The following is a 22637-nucleotide window of genomic DNA, read 5'->3' as shown; positions in this document are numbered from 1 at the left end:
AGGGCAGAGAACAATTCTTAATGGCATCCTGATTCTTATGCTGGGCACTTCCTCCTTACCAAATCTGGACTCCTCTTTCTACCTCCAATCTTGAGTCCTAATTCAAACTGTAACCCTGTTGTACCAACCACCCTCCTCACCCTTCCCCCACAGTATGCTATGTTCTGTACTCTCATTATAGTTTACTCAGTTCAGGATAATAGACACACAAAAAAATGCCTGAGAGTACACCTGTGGTAGCCACTTTTCAGATAGACTAGTGAGTGGAAGGAAATAATAGATTGTTGTTTTAAGTCACGAAGTTTTGGAGTGGTTTGTTATGCACCATTAAATACATAAAGCACCACTTCAAATACACAAACCATGAACAATTAGGAAGTCTGCCAAATAGCCAACTTCTGCAGTTAGTAATCCTATATACACAACTAACCAGTGGTATGTCCTTGGGTATTTGACTTACCTCCATGAGCCTCAGTTTCTCACATGTAAATGGTGATACAATAATAATAGAGCCCTACCCTTTAGAGCTCTTGCAAGGATTGGATGAGAGAATGGATATAAAACCCATAGAAAGGGGCGCCTGGGTGGCTCAGTTGGTTAAGCAACTGCCTTCGGCTCAGGTCATGATCCTGGTGTCCCGGGATCGAATCCCACATCGGGCTCCCTGCTCGGCAGGGAGTCTGCTTCTCCCTCTGACCCTCCTTCCTCTCATGCTCTCTGTCTCTCATTCTCTCTCTCTCAAATAAATAAATAAAATCTTTAAAAAAAAAAACAAAACCCATAGAAAAATGCCAGGCATATAGAACACTCTATGAAGTGTCAGTCATTACTTTTCTCACTGACAGATAATACATAAATAAGGAAATTCTACTGATGACATGAAATGTGTTTTTGTACCTTCCCATCGATGTGATTCTTTTATGAAATTTACAGACTAGGAACTGGCTCACTTAAAAATCCTAAAACAATGAGGAGTAAAAGGGAAGATAGAGCTGGAAAAATAACTTCCCAGCCAGATAATTTGCCAGTGAGTAATCTAGAATTTACCTTAGCAATTTCAGGGTAAAACATTTCAGGAATTGGTCATGTTCCTTTATCTAGATTATAAGGATTATGGGTCATCTTATAACGAAGCTATGGGCAAATCAGGAGAAGTTATCAGTCATGGTGCCAAATAGGAAGAGAAGATAACTAAATCCCAGATGACTCAAGGAAGGTTTCATGAAAGGACTAGATCCAAAGGTGTCAAGGTATAAGAAACCACAAAGTATAGTGCATCACCCTGGAGCTATAAAGCCGTGTTTCCACTCTTGATCCTGCAGAATTAGAGGCAGAAGGGAGGCAGAAGATTCCTGAACATAGAAGAGAGCATCATTTTGAATGAAGACCTTCTTTGGATGGGGAGAGCCAACATAAGTCCACAGGGAGGAAGCCAGGGGACTAAGTACCTTGAATTCCTCTGACCTGCCTTGGCTCCCTAGGGCTGAACCCAAACAGAGCCTGCAGGAATCTGTTGTAGTCCACCCAGGTCAGCTTCCTGGGCAAGAGTGGGGTGGAGGAGAGTGGAAAGAGAATCTGTAGGGGCTTATGAAAGATAACCTGTCAGAGGATACTGGGGGATAAAGTGGCAAGAGCAGACTAATGAATCCTCACATTTAAATACTTGTATTTTCATAACCTTAATAAAATTTTGTGGCAGCTTGGACCAAAGGAATATTTTCGAATTTTTCTTCTGATCCATTAAGAAGACCTAAGGAACCCAAAGGAAGTATTGTCTTCATTTCCTTCTATACCTAACACTCTAAGTCATTAGGAAGCAATCTGTGAGTGTTACTCTTTTCAGCAATGACTCATGTCACTTCAGGATTGCTGTCAGCTAAGTGAGCAAACAGCTATTTGTTCACAAACAACTGAGATGAATGCCACAACTGGCCAGCAAAGCAGGGGACTCTTGCTTATTAATTTATTTTTCTTGGAGGTTTGATCTAGAAATGTTTCATATATGGCTGTCTTTATGGTCTCTAGCACTCAACCACCTCCAGCTTTGCCTTTTCTCATTTCTTCTTGGAACAGTTTCTCGGACATCATCTGCTTAAAATCCTTCAACCTTTCCTCTTTCTCCAATTCTCTCTGTTGAACCTTCATTTGCCTCTCTCTAATGTTGTAACCCCTAACTTCAAGCTTGCTGACTGCTTTGATAGTCTAAGATCTGCTTACTGTGTTTGGCTGATCAAACATAGCCATGCAGGTGAGGGTTTGAGAAATACATGCCAACAGCTTTAGGTAATTTCTAATAGTTGTCACCCATTATCCCATGGACATTAAGTAGAGGTGATTAGTGCAAGTATGGCATTTTTTGTGAATGCTGGAAGGCAAACTAAGTTGTGTTTCTATAAATCCACCTGAGGGGTGAGCAGTCCACCTAGACGAAGGTGAGGCAACAGGGCCAAAGATACATTAGGTGAGGAAAGTGAAAAAGGAGTTATTTGCAATTGTGTAGAGGAGTGAGAGAGAAGATGAACCCAACTCATCTTTAAGTTTGGATAAAATTTCCTTTAATTCCATGGAAGTGAGAAAATTTAACATTTTAACTAGAGCAAACTGTAATGAAAGACAGGTTTTGGCTGGGTTTGATCTTTCTCTGAGTTGTCAAAATGCAAAAGCCAGAAAACCATCAAAAGAAGAGAAGAAACACATATGGGCAGTTGAGGACTTGAGGATGACCCCATGGACTCAAGAAACTGCTAAGACCACATCATGCATTCTGAATTGGAGGAGGCTAAGAGCTAGTCTTGGGTCCTGAGAAAAATATGGCTTTGTGAGCTCTTGAGGTATGTGTGGGAAGCTGAACTCTGTGCTGGAAGGCAACGGGCTGTTTCTAGGTCTTGTTAGAAGACACACCTTTAAATTCCAAAGAGCTAAAGCCATTTTACATAGTATCCTAGATGAATAACTGTTAAGATTTTAAGATTTACAGATGAAAGGGACTAGGTAAGTATGAAAGTTTTTAATTGGCAATGTAAGTTACAGGTATACATTATCTATTATACAGTGGTAGTAAAGTTACTTTAATTTGGAGTAGGATAGACACACCTTGTTAATGGATTCATCATTCTACCTGCATTGGCCTGTTAGGAATTGGAAAAAAAAAATACAATCCAAACACAAGTCTCATACTAGAGTGACTTTACTTGTTGTTTTTCTGTGGACTATCTGCTATTTAGCAGAGAGTGATGGCATCTCTAATTTGAGGGAGCACATTGGCAAGTTCCATTAACCAATAGTTAAACAAATGGGTACTTAAAACATACTCCCTCCAATTAAAAATTTTTTCCCAAATATTAGGACCTAGGATAGAAATGAATTGGTCAAGATATTTGCAGAACTGAGTGAGTACACATATTTCCTATAAGTGGAACTGACCCCCCCGGAGGTAAGATGGTGCTTTCCTAGAGAACTCCCCTGATAACACACATAACAACCACCCCTCTATAATCACCACACCACATGGCCCCTGAGGAATTTTATAGTGAGCTGAGGAATATCTGTCATTTTGATGTGCACACTGACTTTTAATGCTGTAACAACACTCATCCTATATATGGTCTAAATGTCCATTTGATTTCTTCAATACTGATACTTCCCTCTTAATTGCTGCCTGTTCAAAGTTGAAGCTATTTATTCTGTAAAAAAATTACCTTATGGTATTGTATTTTACAATGGCCTTTTGTAGAAAAGGTCTATCAGAAACCAGTTGAGCTTACATGTTGTTGGGGTTGTTGGGGCCCGTTCCTTCTTTATTTCAGGCAGTGATAATTTGTCCTTGTTCTCGGAGCACAGAATGACTCCATGTATCAGGATTCTGGCCAACATATGCCAACACATTCTTAATTAAAATGCTAGCCACTACCCTTACGAATTAAAGAGTACCACACCGGATTACAAGTCATATCTGTTCTGTTCTGTTCGGGGTTACTGCTCTGTTCACGAGAGAAAGAGAGAGGCCTTGGCTAACTGGCTTTGATAGAAGTTATAACCCATGGCCTCACAAGCTGCAGCAATGGAGACTGTTCCTACTAATCAGGATGCTGAGTCTCCCTCACAGCGACACTACAGAGTGGCTAAGGAAGGTTTTCTCATGAGGACCAGGAAATCATTGGTCATGCCTCCTTTCTTTTCCAAGTTTTCCATCTGGAGCAATGGAAGGAAGCAATTCATGGATATTTCACTTTTCAAGAAATAATGATTACTGTGTTAGGTTTTTCTAATGGTAAGCTGGGGCTCACCCAAACTTTGTTGGGGCACCATTCTGTAAGAAGGACTGTGTGTTCCACTCTCATTTTTTGGACAGTGTAGTGTAATGGTAAAAAAGTAAAGACTCTGGGCAATTGGACAATTTTCATAAGCTATTTAGACTTTTGTTTCTTGTTTTTAAAATGGAGATAATAATATTATAGCTCACTGAACTTAATATGCCACTCATTATAAGACACCATTATTTTATGAGCCATTAAGAAAGAAAAAAACCAGCATGCCAAAAGGCAATGACTTCAATTAAAGTGACAAAATAAACAGTTCTGACCAAATTTGTGTGTGTACAGGCAAACATATCATGACTACAGTCTGAAAGTGATTGTAAAATACTCTCTTTTGCAAGATGCATTCTGATTATAGACATGTTAAAATGTGACAAAATATATGTCTTAGTACCCAAGAAATATGGTAGGATCTACCTTGTAGGAATAGTGAGTTTATATATGAAAAGAATGTCTGGCATGTGCTAAGTACTCAAGAAATGTTGGCTATCAATATTATTATATCTATTATTATTATTATTACTATTATTATTATTTTTGAGAGAGACAGAGATTGAGTAAGTGGGGGGGGGGCGGTGGGAGGGGCAGAGGGAGAGTGAGAGAGAGAATCCCAAGTAGGCTCCCTGCCCAGCATGGAGCCCCACACGGCCTGATCTCACCACCCTGAGATTATGACCTGAGCCAAAATCAGGAGTCAGACGCTCAAGTGACTGAGCCACCCAGGCACCCCAATATCTATTATCATTACTAGGAGAATGACAACAACAGTAATGAGGTTTCAATTTCTTTAGCTCTAAGGAAAAGAGAAATTATTGTGACTTTAGAATGATTAACAAAGAGTTTGAGAAGAATGGAAATGACATTACAACATAAGCTTTCTACAATCTACTGGCATATGTAATTTTGCACAATGACTGCACAGACATGTCTGATGTAATTGAATGCTATAGTAAGTTTCTGGTGTTAACTTTAAAAGTCTCCTCATGAGGGCATGACAAAGTCTCTAAATAGGAGTGACTAGGCCTCACTAAGTCCTTACCCTTGACCAAATCCTCTTATTTGTGAGTAATACATTTTCAGTATTATTATTAAAGAAAGCTTATTGGTCCATGGTGTTTCCTTCATTGTAATCGAATTCATATAACAATGCAGAAAATTCTTGCATCTTTTTTTTTTTTTTTAAGTAGGCTCCATGCCCAGCAGGGAGCCCAATGTGGGGCTTGAACTCATGACCCTGAGATCATGATCTGAGCTGAAATCAAGAGTTAGACACTTAACCAACTGAGCTACCCAGGTGCTCCAATGATGTAGAAAATTCTTAATCTTTGTCTGTGGTGGTTCAAAATCCAGAACTGAAACAAATATTTTCTATCTCCTCTCCCTAGCGTTCATCAACTATATATCTATTGCCCTCTATATGCATAAGCACAACTGGAATATTCTCTGCTAATGAAATTGGCCTGTGATAACTTCTGTGATGGTAAGAATGATTTTTTTACTACACTGTATATAATGAGTCTTTCAAGTAACATCTTGTTTCATTAATATATAAATGTTTGTAAACTTATATGTAGAAGTATATGGGAAAAGTCCTATGCTTAACTCATTGACTACACTGTGTATCGACCATCTTTCAAGGTTTCAAGTAATATCTTTTTTCATTAAGATATAAATGTTTGCTCGGGCATCTGGGTGGCTCAGTTTGTTAGGCGTCTGACTCTTGATCTCAGCTCAGATCTTGATCTCAGGGTCATGTGTCCAAGCCCTGCAATGGGCTCCACACTGGGTGTGAAGCCTACTTAAAAAAAAAAAAAAAAAGTGTGTGTGTGTGTGTGTGTGTGTGTAATCTTAAACCTGGATGTAGAATATGATCGCAAAAGTGATTTTGAAGATCTCTCTGGCTTTTAAAGAAAGAACCAATTAACTTCAAATGTAAATTTTCTTTCTCTCCATCCCTACTTCCTCCCTCCCTCCCTCCTTCTCTTCCTTCCTTCCTTCTTCCCATTTTCATCTTTCTCTTCCTCCCCCCTCTCCTTACTCTCCTCCTCCTCCTTCTTCAAAGATTCTCCTCCAATACTTGGAAATCCTTTTCACCAGACTTGTTTTCTGTTTTTCCATTAGAAAATACTTACTCAATTCCAGCAACCAAGGCTAAGAGCTGCCACCTTAGGAAAAAAAATCCTATTCCCTAGGGTATTTTTATTTAAGTTTTCTAGCCTACATGTGGACTATATAACCACTGATTGGAAACTTGCTTCTGTGGACTAATTTCCCCTATGCTATTATATAGAGCTAGACTTCACTGTTAGAACTCATGATCAAGAGCACAAAGTTTCCACTTGGAGTTAGTAATGTTTCTGCCAGGACAGGCTTTTGATTGGGTTTCACTATCAGTGCTCACGTGACTAGCACTTTACTCCTATTCCAGCAGATATTAAATATGACCCTATTTCTTGGCTCAAAGAAATTAAAATTAAAGAGGAAAGAATCAGTTCAATTGCTACACATCACGTGGACACATCAACTGGTAGAAAATATTGCATCTGGGTCAGCATAGTAAGCTGCATCAAGTTTCAGACTTATAATTGTATTTGCTACAGTTGTATTTATAAAGTAACTCCTTTTAACCCTCAAAAGAATGCACCATCAAAGTGGAGTTCTTGAATTGTTGTAATTATGCCTAAACAGGTTCAGTGATCCATGATGCAGCACTGCCCCAAGGCAAATGAAGAAACATGTCAAGAAGTTCTTTAAGCAACTATACAGAAAAGACTTGAGACATTGAGTAGTTTTGACTGTGAAAGCATCCATCCCAAACTTCAGAGTCAAATTCTTTCAAAACAACTGTTTCACAGTAGTTTGCATAATAGTAAATTAAACTTCCAAAAAGCACATTCTTTTCCTTTTGAGAGCTTTGCTGTATGGTATAATACTTAGTAGGAAGAAAATACAAAATCAAAGCCAATTTATCTAGCTGGGGGAAAAGCCTGCATTTGTTACTCCAATTATTTTTAGAGTTTTCTTCCTGCTGAAATTATTGGAATACAAAAACAGGGAGTGGTTAAAGTGTTGGGGAAACACTTTCAATTGGCTTTAGCAAATATTTAACAAGGAGCCATGAAGTTAACTCAGGAAAATTGCTAAACAATTTAAAAAGCAGCAAGAAAACAATAGTCAGAGGCTTGATTTTTAGAAGGCTTTGCAAGTAGTCAGTAGTCCACAATAAGGCTGACCTTCACAGCTTTAAGGTTTAGGAAGAGAGGATGGGGAGATAATTAGTTGTAGGAGGGGGGTAGAAATAGAAAGAAAATTTTGACTTAGATCCCATCCCCTGAGGCAGCGAAGGAACAGAAGGCCGAGTGAGGTAAAAGTTACTAGACAATGACAATAGACAGAGACCAGAGGACAATATCCCCAACACTCCATGGCAGCCTGGGTATTGATTCTGACCTTGAGATACAAGTCTAAGACTAACTATCCAAACAGGATCAGAAACACCTTTAGAGGTATTTTGTATTCCTTATAAATTATGTTTAGCCTATAAAGCTCAACGGTTCCCTCTCTATAGACCCTATACCATTGGGAATACTTAGCAGTACAAAAAGAGAGTTGTAGCATGAAGATTTTAAAGAAAAGGAACAGATTCAAAGATTTTTGAGAAGGTAGAGTATAGGGAGCCTATACCAAATCAATGACAATAAACAATAAAGGTGAACAATTTTTTTAAAAAAAATATATAGCATTGTTTCTTATGTTTTTATTTATTTATTTATTTTTAAAGATTTTATTTATTTATTTGAGAGAGAGAGAATGAGAGAGAGAGAGCATGAGAGGGAGGAGGGTCAGAGGGAGAAGCAGACTCCCTGCCAAGCAGGGAGCCCGATGTGGGACTCGATCCCGGGACTCCAGATGACCTGAGCTGAAGGCAGTCACTTAACCAACTGAGCCACCCAGGCGCCCCAAAGGTGAACAATTTATAATAATAATAAGTAACTTTAAAATAATACCTTAATATTTATTAAGTTATTACTATGTGCTAGCAGAGTTCTAAACTCTTTCCTTGTGTTAATTGACTTAACACTCATAACAACAGTAGAGGTAGGTAGTTTTATTATTCTCATTTTACCGACAAGGAAACTGAGGCATAGAAAGGTGAAATAACTTGTCAAAGTGGCTGGACTGATATGTGATGGAGGCAAGATTCACACTCTTGCTTCAGAATCTGTATGGTCAGTCACTAAACCCTTTTGCTGTTTGTTCTATAAGCATCTTTTTTTTTTTTTTCCCGTAATACACAAGCATATTTTTTAATTCTAAAGGGATTCTCTGACCACCTTTATTTCCTAGGAAAATTTATGCTGAAGTTTGTTTATTGATTGGTTTTCTTGTTAAATCCCGAAACTTGGCCATGGAAGTGTAAACTGAAATGATGGAATCAGTTCTTCAGAACAAATGCTACTGTCTGATTTGGCGGCTGCTGCTTCGTGGCTATATACCAATGACTGTTAGGACCGATTCAAATTCCTAACTCTAGTAATACTCCACGTTTGCCTTGAATATCTGTTTGCTTTCTTTTTTTTAAAAAGATTTTATTTATTTATTTGAGAGAGAGAATAAGAGACAGAGAGCATGAGAGGGAGGAGGGTCAGGGGGAGAAGCAGACCCCCCTGTTGAGCAGGGAGCCCAATGCGGGACTCGATCCCGGGACTCCAGGATCATGACCTGAGCTGAAGGCAGTTGCTTAACCAACTGAGCCACCCAGGCGCCCCTCAGTTTGCTTCTTGATTCATTGAGCTATCCATCTGAGCAGCATTATGTACAGTGGAACTGGCCTAGCGCAGCATCACGGTGTCATGGGTTGACCAAGAACAGATGATAGGGCAGTTGCTGTCACTCTGTAATGTTCAATTCAGTAAGCAACAACTCCACCAAACAGAGGCATTATTTCCAGGGTTCACTGATACGGAGTTATCCCATTTCACTCACTGGTCTACAGAAACAGATTCAACGTTCGCATTAATGATGGTCCTTTGGCAGTTAAAGCATTGTAGAGGTAGAGGTCATTTTTCATGTGGGGATTGTAAGTGGGTAGATACTGGATGGAAACAGGGGTTGAGAAAGAATGGAAAGGATAGGAAAGAGGACAAAAATAGCCTGATAGGTCATACCACCTTAATTTATTAACTCACAGAAAGCACCTGTGAGGGGGAATCAGACGTAAGGTTATTTCTTCATTTCAGTGAAAATAAAGGTACTACTCTGTTGTTTAATCTCCTTCGGTTTCTAGTTCAATGGTAATTTGATGTTCTAGGGAACACTTATTATCCTCTGTAAAATACAACAGACTTAGTTTTTCAAGTCAATGCAAATGTACAGAAAAAGAAAAAAAGTACTATATGCTGGCTAATTGAACATAATAATAAAAAAGGAAATAAATCAAAGGAAGTGATAAAAGAATAAGAAAAACAGAAACTTATAACGTTAATTGGTATTGTTTCCTTTGGATTCTGCCCCATTTTGCTTGCTCCTATTTACCAAATATGATGATATGGGGGAGGTATTTGGGTTGGTGAAATGACAATATGCAACTCTTACTAATCTTCAGATTTTCACTACTTCTAAAAAGGTGCCACGTGTGTGTGCGTGTGTGTGTGTCTAAATGCAGGCATTTTGTCCTAGGAATGAGAGACTCATAAACACATTTTTCTATCCTCTGCAGTCAATAAATTGGGTAGACTACACCATAAAAAATCTTTGGTAGAAGACTGAGTACATATACCATTCTATTAAGAACACCATAAATTTAAAATGAGAAATTTTTTTAAAGCTCTAAAACATAACTAAGACAACTCAGAAAATTAACTTACAACTCATGAGGGCAAATACCTAAGAGCCAATTTATCCAATTTGCATTGCTTACACCCATTTTCTAGATGGTGTTTATAGAATAAATCATGCCATTCATTGGAAACACTGCTGCGGAATATACCAAATACATAACTGGGATAGTAGAGTAAAATAAAAAGTCATTACTTTTCAATGAGTATAAAATTAGTGTTATTTTACATCTGTGTCTCTACTACCCATCTTAAGATATGAAATGTTGCAAGCACAGTGGATGCCCTCTGTGTACCCCTTACTAATCACATTCTTCTTTATCTCTACAGTGATTGCTGTCTGGGATTTAGTATTTGTCATTCCCCTGCATTTTTCTATACTTTTATCATATCCTTAAGCCTGAAATAGGACTGTTCTGCAATTTTAACTTCATATGGATAAATTTATTAATGCAATCTGTATGCATGTTTTTGCAACTTTTTTTTAGATTGCTGTTATGTTTGTGAGTTTCAGACATACTGATTCAGGAAACTCTAGTTCATTCCCTGTATGAATATAAATCACAACTTATCCATTTTCTTTCCTTTTTTTCAGCCTTATTGAGACATAACTGACATATAACACTGTGTAAGTTTGAAGCGTGCAATGTGATGATTTGATACATCTATATATTGTGAAATGATTAACACAATAAAATTAGTTAACATATCCATCATCTCACATGATTACAAGTTTTTTTTGTGTACAGTAAGAACATTTAAGATCTATTCTCTTAGCAATTTTGAAGTATATAATACAGTATTGCTCACTGTAATTACCATGATATACATCAGTTCCCTAGAACTTATTCACTTGTAACTGGAAGTTTGTATCCTTTGACCAACATCTCCCCATTTCCCCAACCCCCCAAGCCCCTGGCAACTACCATTTTATGCTCTGTTTCTGTGAGTTTGCCTTTTTTAAGATTCAACATATAAATGAGATCATACAATGTTTGTCTTTCTCTGGCTTATTTCACTTAGGAAAATGCCCTCAACGTCCATCCATGTTGTAAGTGGCAGGATTTCCTTCTTTTTTATGGTTGAACAATATTCCCTTGTATATACATGCCACATACTCTTTATTCATATGTAAACAATGGACACATAGGTTGTTTTAAAATAGCTATTATCAAAAAGACAAGAGATAATGAGCACTGGTGAGGATGTACAGAAAGGGAACCCTTGTACATGTTGGTGGGAATGTAAGTTGGTACAACCACTATGGAAAATAGTATAGAGGTTCCTCAAAAAATTAAAAATAGAACTACCCTAGGATCCAGCAATCCCACTCTGGATATATATCCTAAGGCAATAAAATCATTATGTTGAAGAGGTATCCATTTTCTTTTCTTTTTTTTTCAAGATTTTATTTATTTATTTGACAGAGAGAGAGAGACAGCGAGAGAGGGAACACAAGCAGGGGGAGCGGGAGAGGGAGAAGCAGGCTCCCCACTGAGCAGGGAGCTCGATGCGGGGTCGATCCCTGGACCCCAGGATCATGACCTGAGCTGAAGGCAGACACTCAATGACTGAGCCACCCAGGCACCCCCCATTTTCTTTTTGACAAATATTTAGGTTCTTTACAATATTTTGAAACAATGCTGCTATGAACGTTCTTATATATGTATCCTTGTACACAGGAGCAAAAGTTCTTTCCAGATATATAGCTAGGAGTGAAATTCATTCATTTATTTATTTAATTCATATTTATTGAATACCTTTTATGTACCAGGCACCATTCTAGGCTCTAGGGACACAACAAGAATCAGATGGCAGCCCCTATATTCAAGGGTTTTATATTCTACTTAGGAAGACAGACAATGAGAAAAATTAAACAAGTAAAATGCAGAGTATATCGGATAAGTTCTGTGGAGAAAAACAAAATGACTGGAGTAGAGAGTAAGGTGGGGAGGACCTGTTCTTTTACATCGAGTAGTTATGGAAGGCCATACTCTGAAGGTGACATTTAAGGAGAGATATTAAGGAGATGAAGGATCTAATCCTGCCTATATCTGGGGGAAGAGTACTTTACATAGGGGGAACAGCATGTATACAGGCCTGAGACAGGAACACACCTGGCATGTTAGAGTGCAGCAAGAACACCATTATGGCTGGAATGGACCAAACAGGAGCATAGTAGAGCATCAGAGAGATGGTGCCTTATTAATGTTTATAGGGCCTACAGATTTTACTCTGAATGAGATAGAAGGTACTGGAGAGCTTTGTGTTGTGTTTGATCACAATTTCATTAAAAAGAATCATGCTAGGTGCAATATAGAGTGTAATGAGCAAGGATGGACACTAGGAGACAGATTAGGAAGGTAATGCAAATATCCCAGGGGAAGATGATGGTAGCTTGGCCCAGCCAATGATGAGAGCCTGATTAGTGGAGGTGGTATGAAGTGGTCAGATTCTAGATATATTAAAGGTTGAGCCAACTGGATTTGCTGGATGGATTGGATGATGTGAGATGTTAGAAAAAGAGGAGCCAAGGATGACTTCAAGGTTTTTCCCTTGAACAGCTGGAAGGAGGACTGTCACTTGTTGATATGGAAAAGATTTAGAAAGAGAAGGTTTTTGGAGGAGAGGAGAACCAGAAGTTCAGTCTGGATATATTAAATTTGATAAACCTATTAGATATCCAAGTAGAGATGTCCAGTAGGCAATTGGTTATTACATAAAAGTTTAGGGTATGTACACCTTCAACTTTACTGTGTATCACAAAATTGTTCCCCAAATTATTTGTACCTAATTACATTTCATGTTGCTGTAACAATACCTGTATGGTCGATTTTTCATACTGATAATCTAATGGTATTATCTGGTGTTGTATTGTGACAATATTCTTTAACAAAAACAAATAATACTCTGGAACTAAGCCATCTGGATTTTTTTTTTTTTTTAATTTGAGAGAGAGAGAGAAAGAGAGAATGCACAAGCGGGGGGAGGGGCAAAGGGAGCCAGAGAAGCAGACTCCCCACTGAGCAGGAGCCCAATGATGTGGGGATCCATCCTTGGATCCTGGGATCATGACCTGAGCTGAAGGCAGACACTTTAACAGACTGAAACACCCAGGTGCCCCAAGCCATCTGGATCCTAACAAGCACCACATGTTCATAACCTACTGGCTAATGGTGCTGTTGCCACATTTTCCCAAACCAAAGTAGTCAATAATCGGGATATACTGATACCCTTTGTAAGAAAAGTGAATCAGTGGTTTGTTTCTATTTTCTTTTGAGGAGATGGAAAATTTACAGACCGCATTGCATAGATTTGATATGTATAATTCTCTTGTTTTGGCTTTTGATGATGATCAAAGTCTCACTGATGCAAACTAATTGGAAGCATTGGAGATACTGGGTTTTGATTTTAAAAAGAAATAATTTAATTACTTTTAATTACATATATTGATTGAAACTTTATTAGGCTAATAGTGATGACCTAATAGGCATCTTATGATCAGATGTGAGTAGTTGTACTTAGAATATTAACTATGCTTGGACTATTGCTGGGTTCACTTTTATTGCAATATGTTTAAAAGTGTTTTTCCTAGGGGCGCCTGGGTGGCTCAGTTGGTTAAGCAGCTGCCTTCAGCTCAGGTCATGATCCCAGGGTCCTGGGATCGAGCCCTACATCGGGCTCCCCGCTCAGCGGGAAGCCTGCTTCTCTCTCTCCCTCTGACTGCCACTCTGCCTACTTGTGCTCTCTATCTCTCTGTCAAATAAATAAAAACCTATAAAAAAAAAAAAAGTGTTTTTCCTCCTTAAGAGTATGTACAGATTTACCTTACAATACAGCTTGAATATGAGGATGGTTTAGACTTCTTCTCATAAAGTGGGAATAATTTATTTTGTTTGTAGTTACTTGATGTAGACTATCTGCTTTCCCCATGGCCAAACATTTTTTGGCTTATGTTGATTGACTTACTTTGCAGTATTAACTTACTGCAAAAAAAAAAAAAAAGAGAGAGAACAACCGTGAATGGCTGTGTGTGTGTGTGTGTTTAACATAGAAAAATATTGTGGAAATTATCAGAATACCATTTTTTTAAAAGATATTTGGAATATGAATTCCAGATGGTAGTTCTGCTCATTTCCATTTCTGGAGCTTGTCAGTAAGCCATGCACAACAAGCAAAACAGCAGTGATGGTGGCTAAATCTTCTCGTGAGTCACTCAGTACCTGATCAGGAATCAGAAGACCTGAGTTATATTCTAGTCTCTATGGTTAATTAATTATTTTTCTGTTCCTTGGCAAATAATTTCCTAGTTGTCTTAGTTTCCTAATATTTAAATGGTTTGAAATATATGGTTGCCATAATATTTTTAAAAATATAAAGTGAAAATGTGAGGTCTCATTTTTATAGTACTGGAGGTACATTTGAACTAAAATCCTTCATGAATTTTTCTCCAACTCACAGAAGTTGAGAGTTGAGGGAACAGGCAAGGTGAGTGATGTAAGGGAACATGTTTTTATACTGTTATAAAGTAGTGCATGTGAAATATGAAACACTGGGACATAATCAGAAAAATTTGTGAATTCTGACTTGATTTTATTTAATGTAATAATTCAAATTGTTAACAAATAATTTGTGCGTAATTTGAGTAGTATCTAAATTATATATGACCTCAATTACTATACATAAGCTTTCTTCCATCAGCATTTCTCTCTTTTGTTGGAACTATGTAAGAATAACGAAAGAAAACAGATTTTTTTTTTTCAGTCTTCTTTGTGGTTGTAACTGGTATTTGTGCCAGTTATATTTGTGGGAGGATGAAGTAGAAGAGCCTTGAAATGACTGGCCTGGCTTCGATCATACTGTTTCCACCAGCCCTGCCTTTAGCAAGGGCCATTTTATCTAAGTTTCACTATGTCCAGGTTCTCAGACCAAATGGTTTCTATTTAGGCCAAATTTAAGAAGCTCCAGGCCAGCAACTTAGTAGCCCAGCCTTGTCAGTCTAACAATTTGTTTCCCTAATCTGGACCCAGCACTAAAGTCCCACCTCATTTAATCATACCTGAGTCTCTATTTCCTGAACTGTCCCTGTTCTATTGTCCTTTGGAGCAGTAGCCTTGTCTTTTCCTTAACTAAACTCCTGAAGGGTAGAACTTTCTCCCTGTGCTCCAGACCCTGTATCTGGATGCTGATACCTGCTGCCATATTTTCCTGTGATGTATGCCATTTAAGTAAGTCTGGACCTTACCATTGGCAATTGCACCACATCTCACTCATCTGCCCTATAGCTGCTGACTTCTCAATAACTGAATGTCTCTATGCTTATCAGTCAGCTCTTTGGGGCCTCTGCTTATTGCTTGCTTCAGGTTCCTCTGACATCTCCTTGCTCTCTATGGATTCTGCTAGAGATCTGCTTCTGGGATCTTAGGAGGTAGCCTAGTAATCAATAGGTCTGTGCAGTCTCTGGGTTTAGAGTCTCCTGTACTGACTGAGTCAAGCCAGTTTCTAAAATGCCCCAGTGCAGGGTACATTTTACTAAAGGCATTCTTCTTCATATGAAATTTTCTTCAAAGAAGATGATCTCTTTAGACTCTCATGTCTCATGTGGAAAAGGAACTCAGTGTTCTTAGGCATTTGTTATACCTACAAATGCATGAAAAAGAGTACCAAGATCTTTGGAACAGAAATTAAGAAAATCCAGCACACTCCCCTCTCAAAATACAAAATAAAAAACAGACAAAAACTCCAAAAGGATAAAAAAATGACCAGCTAACTTTAAACAATGGAACATTTCATCAAAGACTTAATTACTCTAGAAGGGCATAATTTGTAATGTCTGATGGACATTGGTCATGGACTTTGGTAGACCAGGAGATGACAAGAGAAAACTAGTTACTAATTCTGTAGTTACTAACTAAATTAATAATGCTCCTCCAACCCCAGTAAAAAGAAAGGAGGCAGAAGCATGAATTTGATGTACCCCAAATTACTAAATGTTTAAGTGAAACTTAATGTAGTAATTATGGTCTGCTCACCTAAATTAATCCTTTGATGTTAAATGGATTGTTTTTGTCATTTTTGAAGGGATATGATATATTTACTTGCCATGGTAATACATTTGAAAGGGTATTATTTTGAAGGTAAATGTAAGTGGAGTCAGATGTTGTATGAGAATCTGTGGAACTGTTTTGAATAACATGTGAAAGTATTACTCATAGATGATTATTTGTTCCCAAGATTAGTAGGTTAAAAACAATCTAAATAGAATCCAAAAGAATCAAATAATTTCATTTCCATCATAGGCAAAATAACAGGAAAAATTCTTTATGGAAAAGATACATAAATGCAGAATTTAGGACATCTCTAATGAAATGAACCCATTAAGAAGTTTTTTACTGCCCCCTGCTGTCAGTTTCTAAAAGAAATATAGCAAAATAACTGTAAAAACTGACTCAAGAGGAATTAAGGCGCTGCCTTGAACAAAAATTCCCTGCCTTTAATTACACCACTTTTTAGCCAGTAATGCTAATGCTTACTCCATGTTTGTGAGCAATAATCTGTCAAACTAAGAGACCAACTCTAGCAAAGTGTGTATTAGTGGATGTAGGGTGAGAGGTCAAGTTCATGGTTTGTGAAATGCTATACTAATAAGAATGTACCAGTGTTACAATTTTTAGACAATGATGTCTACTTTACCATTTTGCCAAATTTCACAATTTTGAATTTACTTTTTAATATTTATATAACCCAGGTAAAACATCCTTCATTAATAAAAGCAAAACTTTGAAAATGAATGAATGTATGGCTTATTTTTATAGTATAATCCAGCTTGCAATGTTATTTTCATTTTGGCATATAAAATTAAGAAATGAGAAATAATAAAAGTAATAGGTAATACTAGTGCTGCAGTCACGAGGTGCAAGGCACGGTTTTATTTTTTCACATATTATTTTACATAGTCATCATAAAATAGAATGAAGTAGGCTTTATTTTAATTCCCATTTCACAGATGAAGAAACTAAGTCACAAAGCAACTTGCCTCCGTGACACAATTGGTAAAAGGTGGAGCCACGATTGGAAACCCTGCAGTCTGACTCCTGAGTCCCTCCTCTTAACCTTTTCGCACAGAAAGTATGAACTCTGCAGTTGAGGAAGAACTCCAGAAATTAGACTGGTCGTGGTGGTGTAGGAGCATATTGACTCCAACTAACCATGCACTCATGTAATTATTATTATTTTCATCATTTTTTGCTATACCCATGCTGTAGTGGCCAGAGCCTGTGTATAAGCAACAGACCTGTATTTCTTTTTTTTTTTTTTTAAAGATTTTATTTATTTATTTGAGAGAGAGAGAATGAGAGACAGAGAGCACGAGAGGGAAGAGGGCAGAGGGAGAAGCAGACCCCCCGCCGAGCAGGGAGCCCGATGCGGGACTCGATCCCGGGACTCCAGGATCATGACCTGAGCCGAAGGCAGTCGCTTAACCAACCGAGCCACCCAGGCACCCCAGACCTGTATTTCTTTCAGTTTGGTTTATCTTTCTGTGTTTCCTTGGTTGCATCACATTCAAGGTGTGTGGGTGTGCTTTTTTAAGTGACTATGTGGCCACTTAGCCCAGGCCTTAGATCAGAATATATATTTGGGGGTTAATCTTGTGGTTGGCCTCTGCATACCCGTGCCTTTCATCTCTGTACTGCCAGACGACTTCCAGGTTTAGCCACACTTTCAACTGTCTTCAGCACCTCTTATTCAAATGATGCACACACTTTCACAGTACTTTGAATGAATCAGTTGCCCATTTTAAGTTTCCTTGGATGCTGTTAATCCCAGAGTCCTATTATTAAATAGGTACCTATTTGTACCCCTCTATGACTGTCTGGTCCTTTGCCTTCCCCTTAGTAGCACATGGTTCATGGTAACAGACACATCCCACCAGGGTTAACTAGAACAACTAGTATTTGCAATTCTGGGACGCTTTTGCCTTGCAGGTATTTGAAAACACCACTTCAGGCTCCAGAGGGCTAACTCTACAGGAAATCTCTTCTCATCCCACATTAAAGTAAAACCAAAAGTCAACACAAATCATTTGCTATTCATAATAAAAAGTTCTTACCTGACTCGAGGAATTGGGTTTCCAGTGACTCTACACTCCAAGTAAACTCTACTTCCTTCTGCCACTTCTTGGCTCCGAAGCTTCTGGATGAATCGCGGAGCTGAGGGGAAGTGGAGTGCATTCTGGGTCTGTGGGTGAGAGATGTTATTGCATGGCACTGCCTTGTCCTGGTCTGCCTGGTAGCAATGCCTGGCTTCGGGTAACTTGACCTCAGCTTCCATCTCCTGTTGGTCTCCAGTGGGGCTTTGGCTGGCTGAGGCACTCATCAGGGCTGACCGTGGATTTTTAGGAGACAAGTACCCACTGTCTGGGGATGAGGACTCCCCGTTTGGGCTTCTATTTCTTGGCTTTGCTGCTTCTCTAAATATGGATGTCAGCTCCTCGATGAAATTAGCCGCCTTGTCACATAGCTGGCTCTGGGGGCCAGTCTTACCTTGATATGCTGGTTTGGGCTTTACACTTGTGTTGGGAGTTTTTGCACCCCGTTTTTCAGCCTTTCGGAGGCTCCGGATATAGCTGGGGCTGGCAAGCAGGGGTGATTTGGCAGGTTTCCTCTTTGAAGCAGGTGAAGAGATACGGTCAGTTTGTTCTGACGGAGATTGGACAGGTGTTGGCTTGTTATCATGAGGTCTTCCTGAGGAGGTTGGCTCACCAAATTTGGTCTCCTTATGGGAAGGATTTTCACAGACACCTACAGGAGAAGCGTTGAAAATCTGTGAGATCTCCTTTTCTGAGTCAAAATCTTCTGTTTCAGAGTTGGCTATAGCTCTCCGGGCCAGGTCAAGACTCTTGTTTATCTCTTCCTGGCTGAGAAAAGCAGATAGCTCAGGGAAGAAGTCAGCATTCTTGCTTTCTTCGTGCATGTCTGATAGGGAATCATAGAACGAGTCATGGGAGGAAGTCTCTGACATATTTCAGTAGTCTTCACACACTTTTTGTTTGCTCTCAACAGGAAGGCCAGAGGCACTGGAAACCAGTTTACCTCTTGTGTTCTGAAAGACAACATAGAGAGAATTGCCATTAGTAGTGTGGGTGTGTTTGTGTGTGGTTATCATAAAATTACTAATTTACAAGTTGGGAGAAACATTAAAGTGAACAAATGAACTTTTGTAAAAATTGTTTTTCTCTATTCTTCAAGTTGGAAGAAACATCAAGTATACTTGTGTTTAATATTTATCATTTTAATTTACTGTTTTCCCTGTGAGTGAATATTAAGTATCTTACTAACAAGCACTGAATAATTCAAACAGAAAATATCTGTAGTAGGCACTAAGAGTTAGTTTGCAGGCCATACAGAAACAGGTGGTGGGATGGATTTGGCCCAGGGGCTAAAGTTTGCTGACTCTTGATCTAGACTGAGGACATAGTCCCTATGTTCAAGGAATTAAAAATCATGTGGGGTTATAAAGGGGGGAGGTGGAAAAGACATTAAACAATTAATATGAAATTTGGATAGAGTGTCAAAGGAAAATGAAAAGAGCTTTGTTGCTGTGAGAACCTAACTTAAATCTTTTAAGGACATGTGAGAGAACTCTGTGCCTTGCACAGGACATTTATATGGAAATACCATCAGTATTTCCATGTTCATTATATAGAAATACCACCACCAGTTTCATGACCTGCAAAACAATTGGGCAGGAGCTGAAATTTCCACTGCAAATATTATGAGGCAATGACTTTTCTGTTACTCTAAGTATGCTATTCTTTTTCTATATATTGTTCATAGAATGATAGAGGGAAGATCTAGAAAACTTCAGAAGGGAAACTTGCCTTAAGATTGAGTCTAAAAGTCAATAAAGGAACCTTGTTGGATGTGGTGGAACTCAACTTTATAGGCTGGGTCAGGAGTAAACTTAGTGAGAAATTCATTCTCCATAAGGTCAGTGTTCCTCATGAGGATAGAATTGGGCTGCTTGTCCAGAATCAGTTTCCCATCTAGAGATTCTGCTTAGAGTGATGAGATTTTGTTCTATTAAGTGAAATGTCATTTTCTCTATGACCAAAAAAGAGCCAGCTTGCATTTTTGACTCCGGCAAGTCTCCAATCTCAAAGAGTATTATGTAGAGGGGTTCCAGAAATCTACCTCGAGGACTTACTACCACATAGGATGCAGTGATTCATAGAACCTGTCAATTCAACAGAAGATATGTAATCAGATCCTAAAGCTCAATATTAACCTACTGTGTCTTCTTTAGTTGAAAGTTGTACTTGAGTCTTAGATGTCCTCTTAGAAAGATTACTCTGTTATACCTGAATTATGAGATTCTCCACATTCTAGTCTTTTCCTACCTACTAAGCCATATTACCCTGTATTCTCCTAGTAAATCTTACAAATCCATTGGAGTGGTATTGTCACCGTCTCCCTCTTTATAACATTCTAATTCCTTTGTCCTGTCTGTACTCCAGAATGGAATCATTCTGATTCCTCACCGATTCTTTAAATTAGCCCATATATGGAGAAAAGTTGTATTCAGTGTATTTTGTATATTTTAGTATGTTTTGTTCATGAGAAACAGGCAGTTAGCACATGATTTTGAAAAGGCACAATCAAACACAGAAACTATTATGTATAGAATATATAATACAGAAAATGCAAAATTAAATATGAAAATATATAGCCTGATTTTCAGTTTTTTCGCATACCCTTCATCTAAGTACCCATTAGCTTTTACCTTCCGACATAGCCTTCTCCCAAAACTTAAGTATCAGGAAGTAGAAAATTCTGTTTCAGTTTGTGTGCCACTTTCCCTCAAGGTCAAGGCTCACTGAGGCTCAAAATCCAGAAATGTGGGTGGGAGCTTGGAAGTTTATGAAGGTGGAAGGAGAGACCACATACTAGTGTTCTAGTAGTTGTGGTTCTCAGTGGGAAGCCAAATCTGGGGACCGGTAGTCAAAAGCTTGGAGCTTGTTTCTGGCCACAAAAAGGAAAAAAAACCCAGCAAAATCATGGCAAATATAACAAGTATCATAATAAACATTTATGCAAGGTTTTATTTAACTAATTAATGAGGAAACTGGTAAGATATACAACTATTTCAAAGCAGACTCTAAAGTATATGAATATATATGTACATAAGTATATGTGTACATATATAAGTATATATGCAGACAATCAAGAATGCTGAAATGAATTTACTAATAAATTTGAAACTGGTTAATATAGAGAGAGCAGTAAAATGTAATGTTTGGAGTCATTTCTATGGAGTACAAACTAATAGTATTTCTACTGGAAAAAATTTATTTGTATATTCATGTTCAAGTATAATTTGCATTGCTATTAGATTTCTACAGTTTACAAAGTTATAGAATTGCCTACTTAAAGGCAGAAAAGGCATACACCACAATAGAATCAGATGACCCTGGAAGGTCTACCAGACCCCACCCAGTATTCCACTGAAAAGACACCAGTTTCCTATTGCTTATTTCAAAGCCTTTCATACTTTGTCCTGAGAAGGCAGATGGGTTTCTCCCAGAAGAGAGCCCTTAACTACATTTGGCCCTTCAGTCAGCAAATATGGTAGTGGTTTAGGAGAAGTCAAGGTCAAGGTCAACTCTTAAAATGTGTGAGGATATAAGTCACCAGGCAACATTAACCCAGAAGACATGAAAATTGGAAGAGAAAGATGCTTAGGCCAAAAGTATGTTTATATACTGAAGGCAAAACAGACCATATTTCCATTTCTTGCAAAATGTATTTTTTGGAAGAGAAGCTATTGGTCTGTTTATTTTTGGCCTTAGAGAAATTAATTTTTTGTATTGAACTCAATGTGAGAGAGAGAGATTGGAAAATATAATTTTAAAAAAGATTTTATTTATTTATTTTTGTGAGAGAGAGAGGGAGCAAGTGAGAGAGAGCACAAAAGTGGGGGGAGGAGGGGAGGAGCAGAGGGAGAAGCAGACTGAGCAGGGAGCCCAATGTGGGGCTCAATTCCAGAATCCTGGAATCATGACCTGAGCCGAAGGCAGATGCTTAACTGACTGAGCCACCCAGGCGCCTGGGAAATATAGTTTTGAAAAAGACAGGTTTCTGTCCTCATGGAACTTAGTCTATCAGGGATATAAATAAGTAATAAGCATATATAATTTAGTGTGTCAAGTGCCATGATGAGAGAACAAAGAGCTATGTTAGCACCTAGAAGGGATAACAGGATTAGGATCAAGAAAAGCTTTATGGAAGATGAAGCCTATAGGATGGTATGTGAAGGAGGAGGAAGAGTTAGGCAGGTAAAGAGGACACTGGCAGAAGCATAGACAAAGTCTTGGATCCCAGGGAAAGTATGGCAGATTCAGGTAACTCAGAGAGGTTCACTGAAACAGAAATCTGTGTGAAGAACTTGAATTTTATCTTAGGTGAGCTAGAGGACAAAGAAGACT

At 38.4% G+C, this 22637-nt stretch overlaps 1 protein-coding gene across 4 annotated transcripts in view; it reads right to left on the bottom strand.

Annotated features, from left to right (window-relative positions):
* PALLD (palladin, cytoskeletal associated protein) overlaps positions 1–22637 on the bottom strand; it is a 426115-nt gene that overhangs the window by 375239 nt on the left and 28239 nt on the right. For all 4 annotated transcript variants that reach the window (XM_045880159.3, XM_045880160.3, XM_045880163.3 and 1 more), the window contains exon 2: positions 18264–19255. In XM_045880159.3, coding sequence (XP_045736115.2) covers positions 18264–19174 — 911 coding nt within the window. In that variant the 5' untranslated portion in view covers positions 19175–19255. The remainder of the gene's footprint in view (positions 1–18263; positions 19256–22637) is intronic.

The sequence above is a fragment of the Mirounga angustirostris genome, unplaced genomic scaffold (genome assembly GCF_029215605.1).
Source record: "Mirounga angustirostris isolate CCGP_5_RB_7025 unplaced genomic scaffold, mMirAng1.0.hap1 SCAF_2, whole genome shotgun sequence".
NCBI classification, from domain to species: Eukaryota; Metazoa; Chordata; class Mammalia; order Carnivora; family Phocidae; genus Mirounga; species Mirounga angustirostris.
Note: the sequence above shows the minus strand (reverse complement) of the source record. Positions and strands in the feature narration are given on the sequence as shown.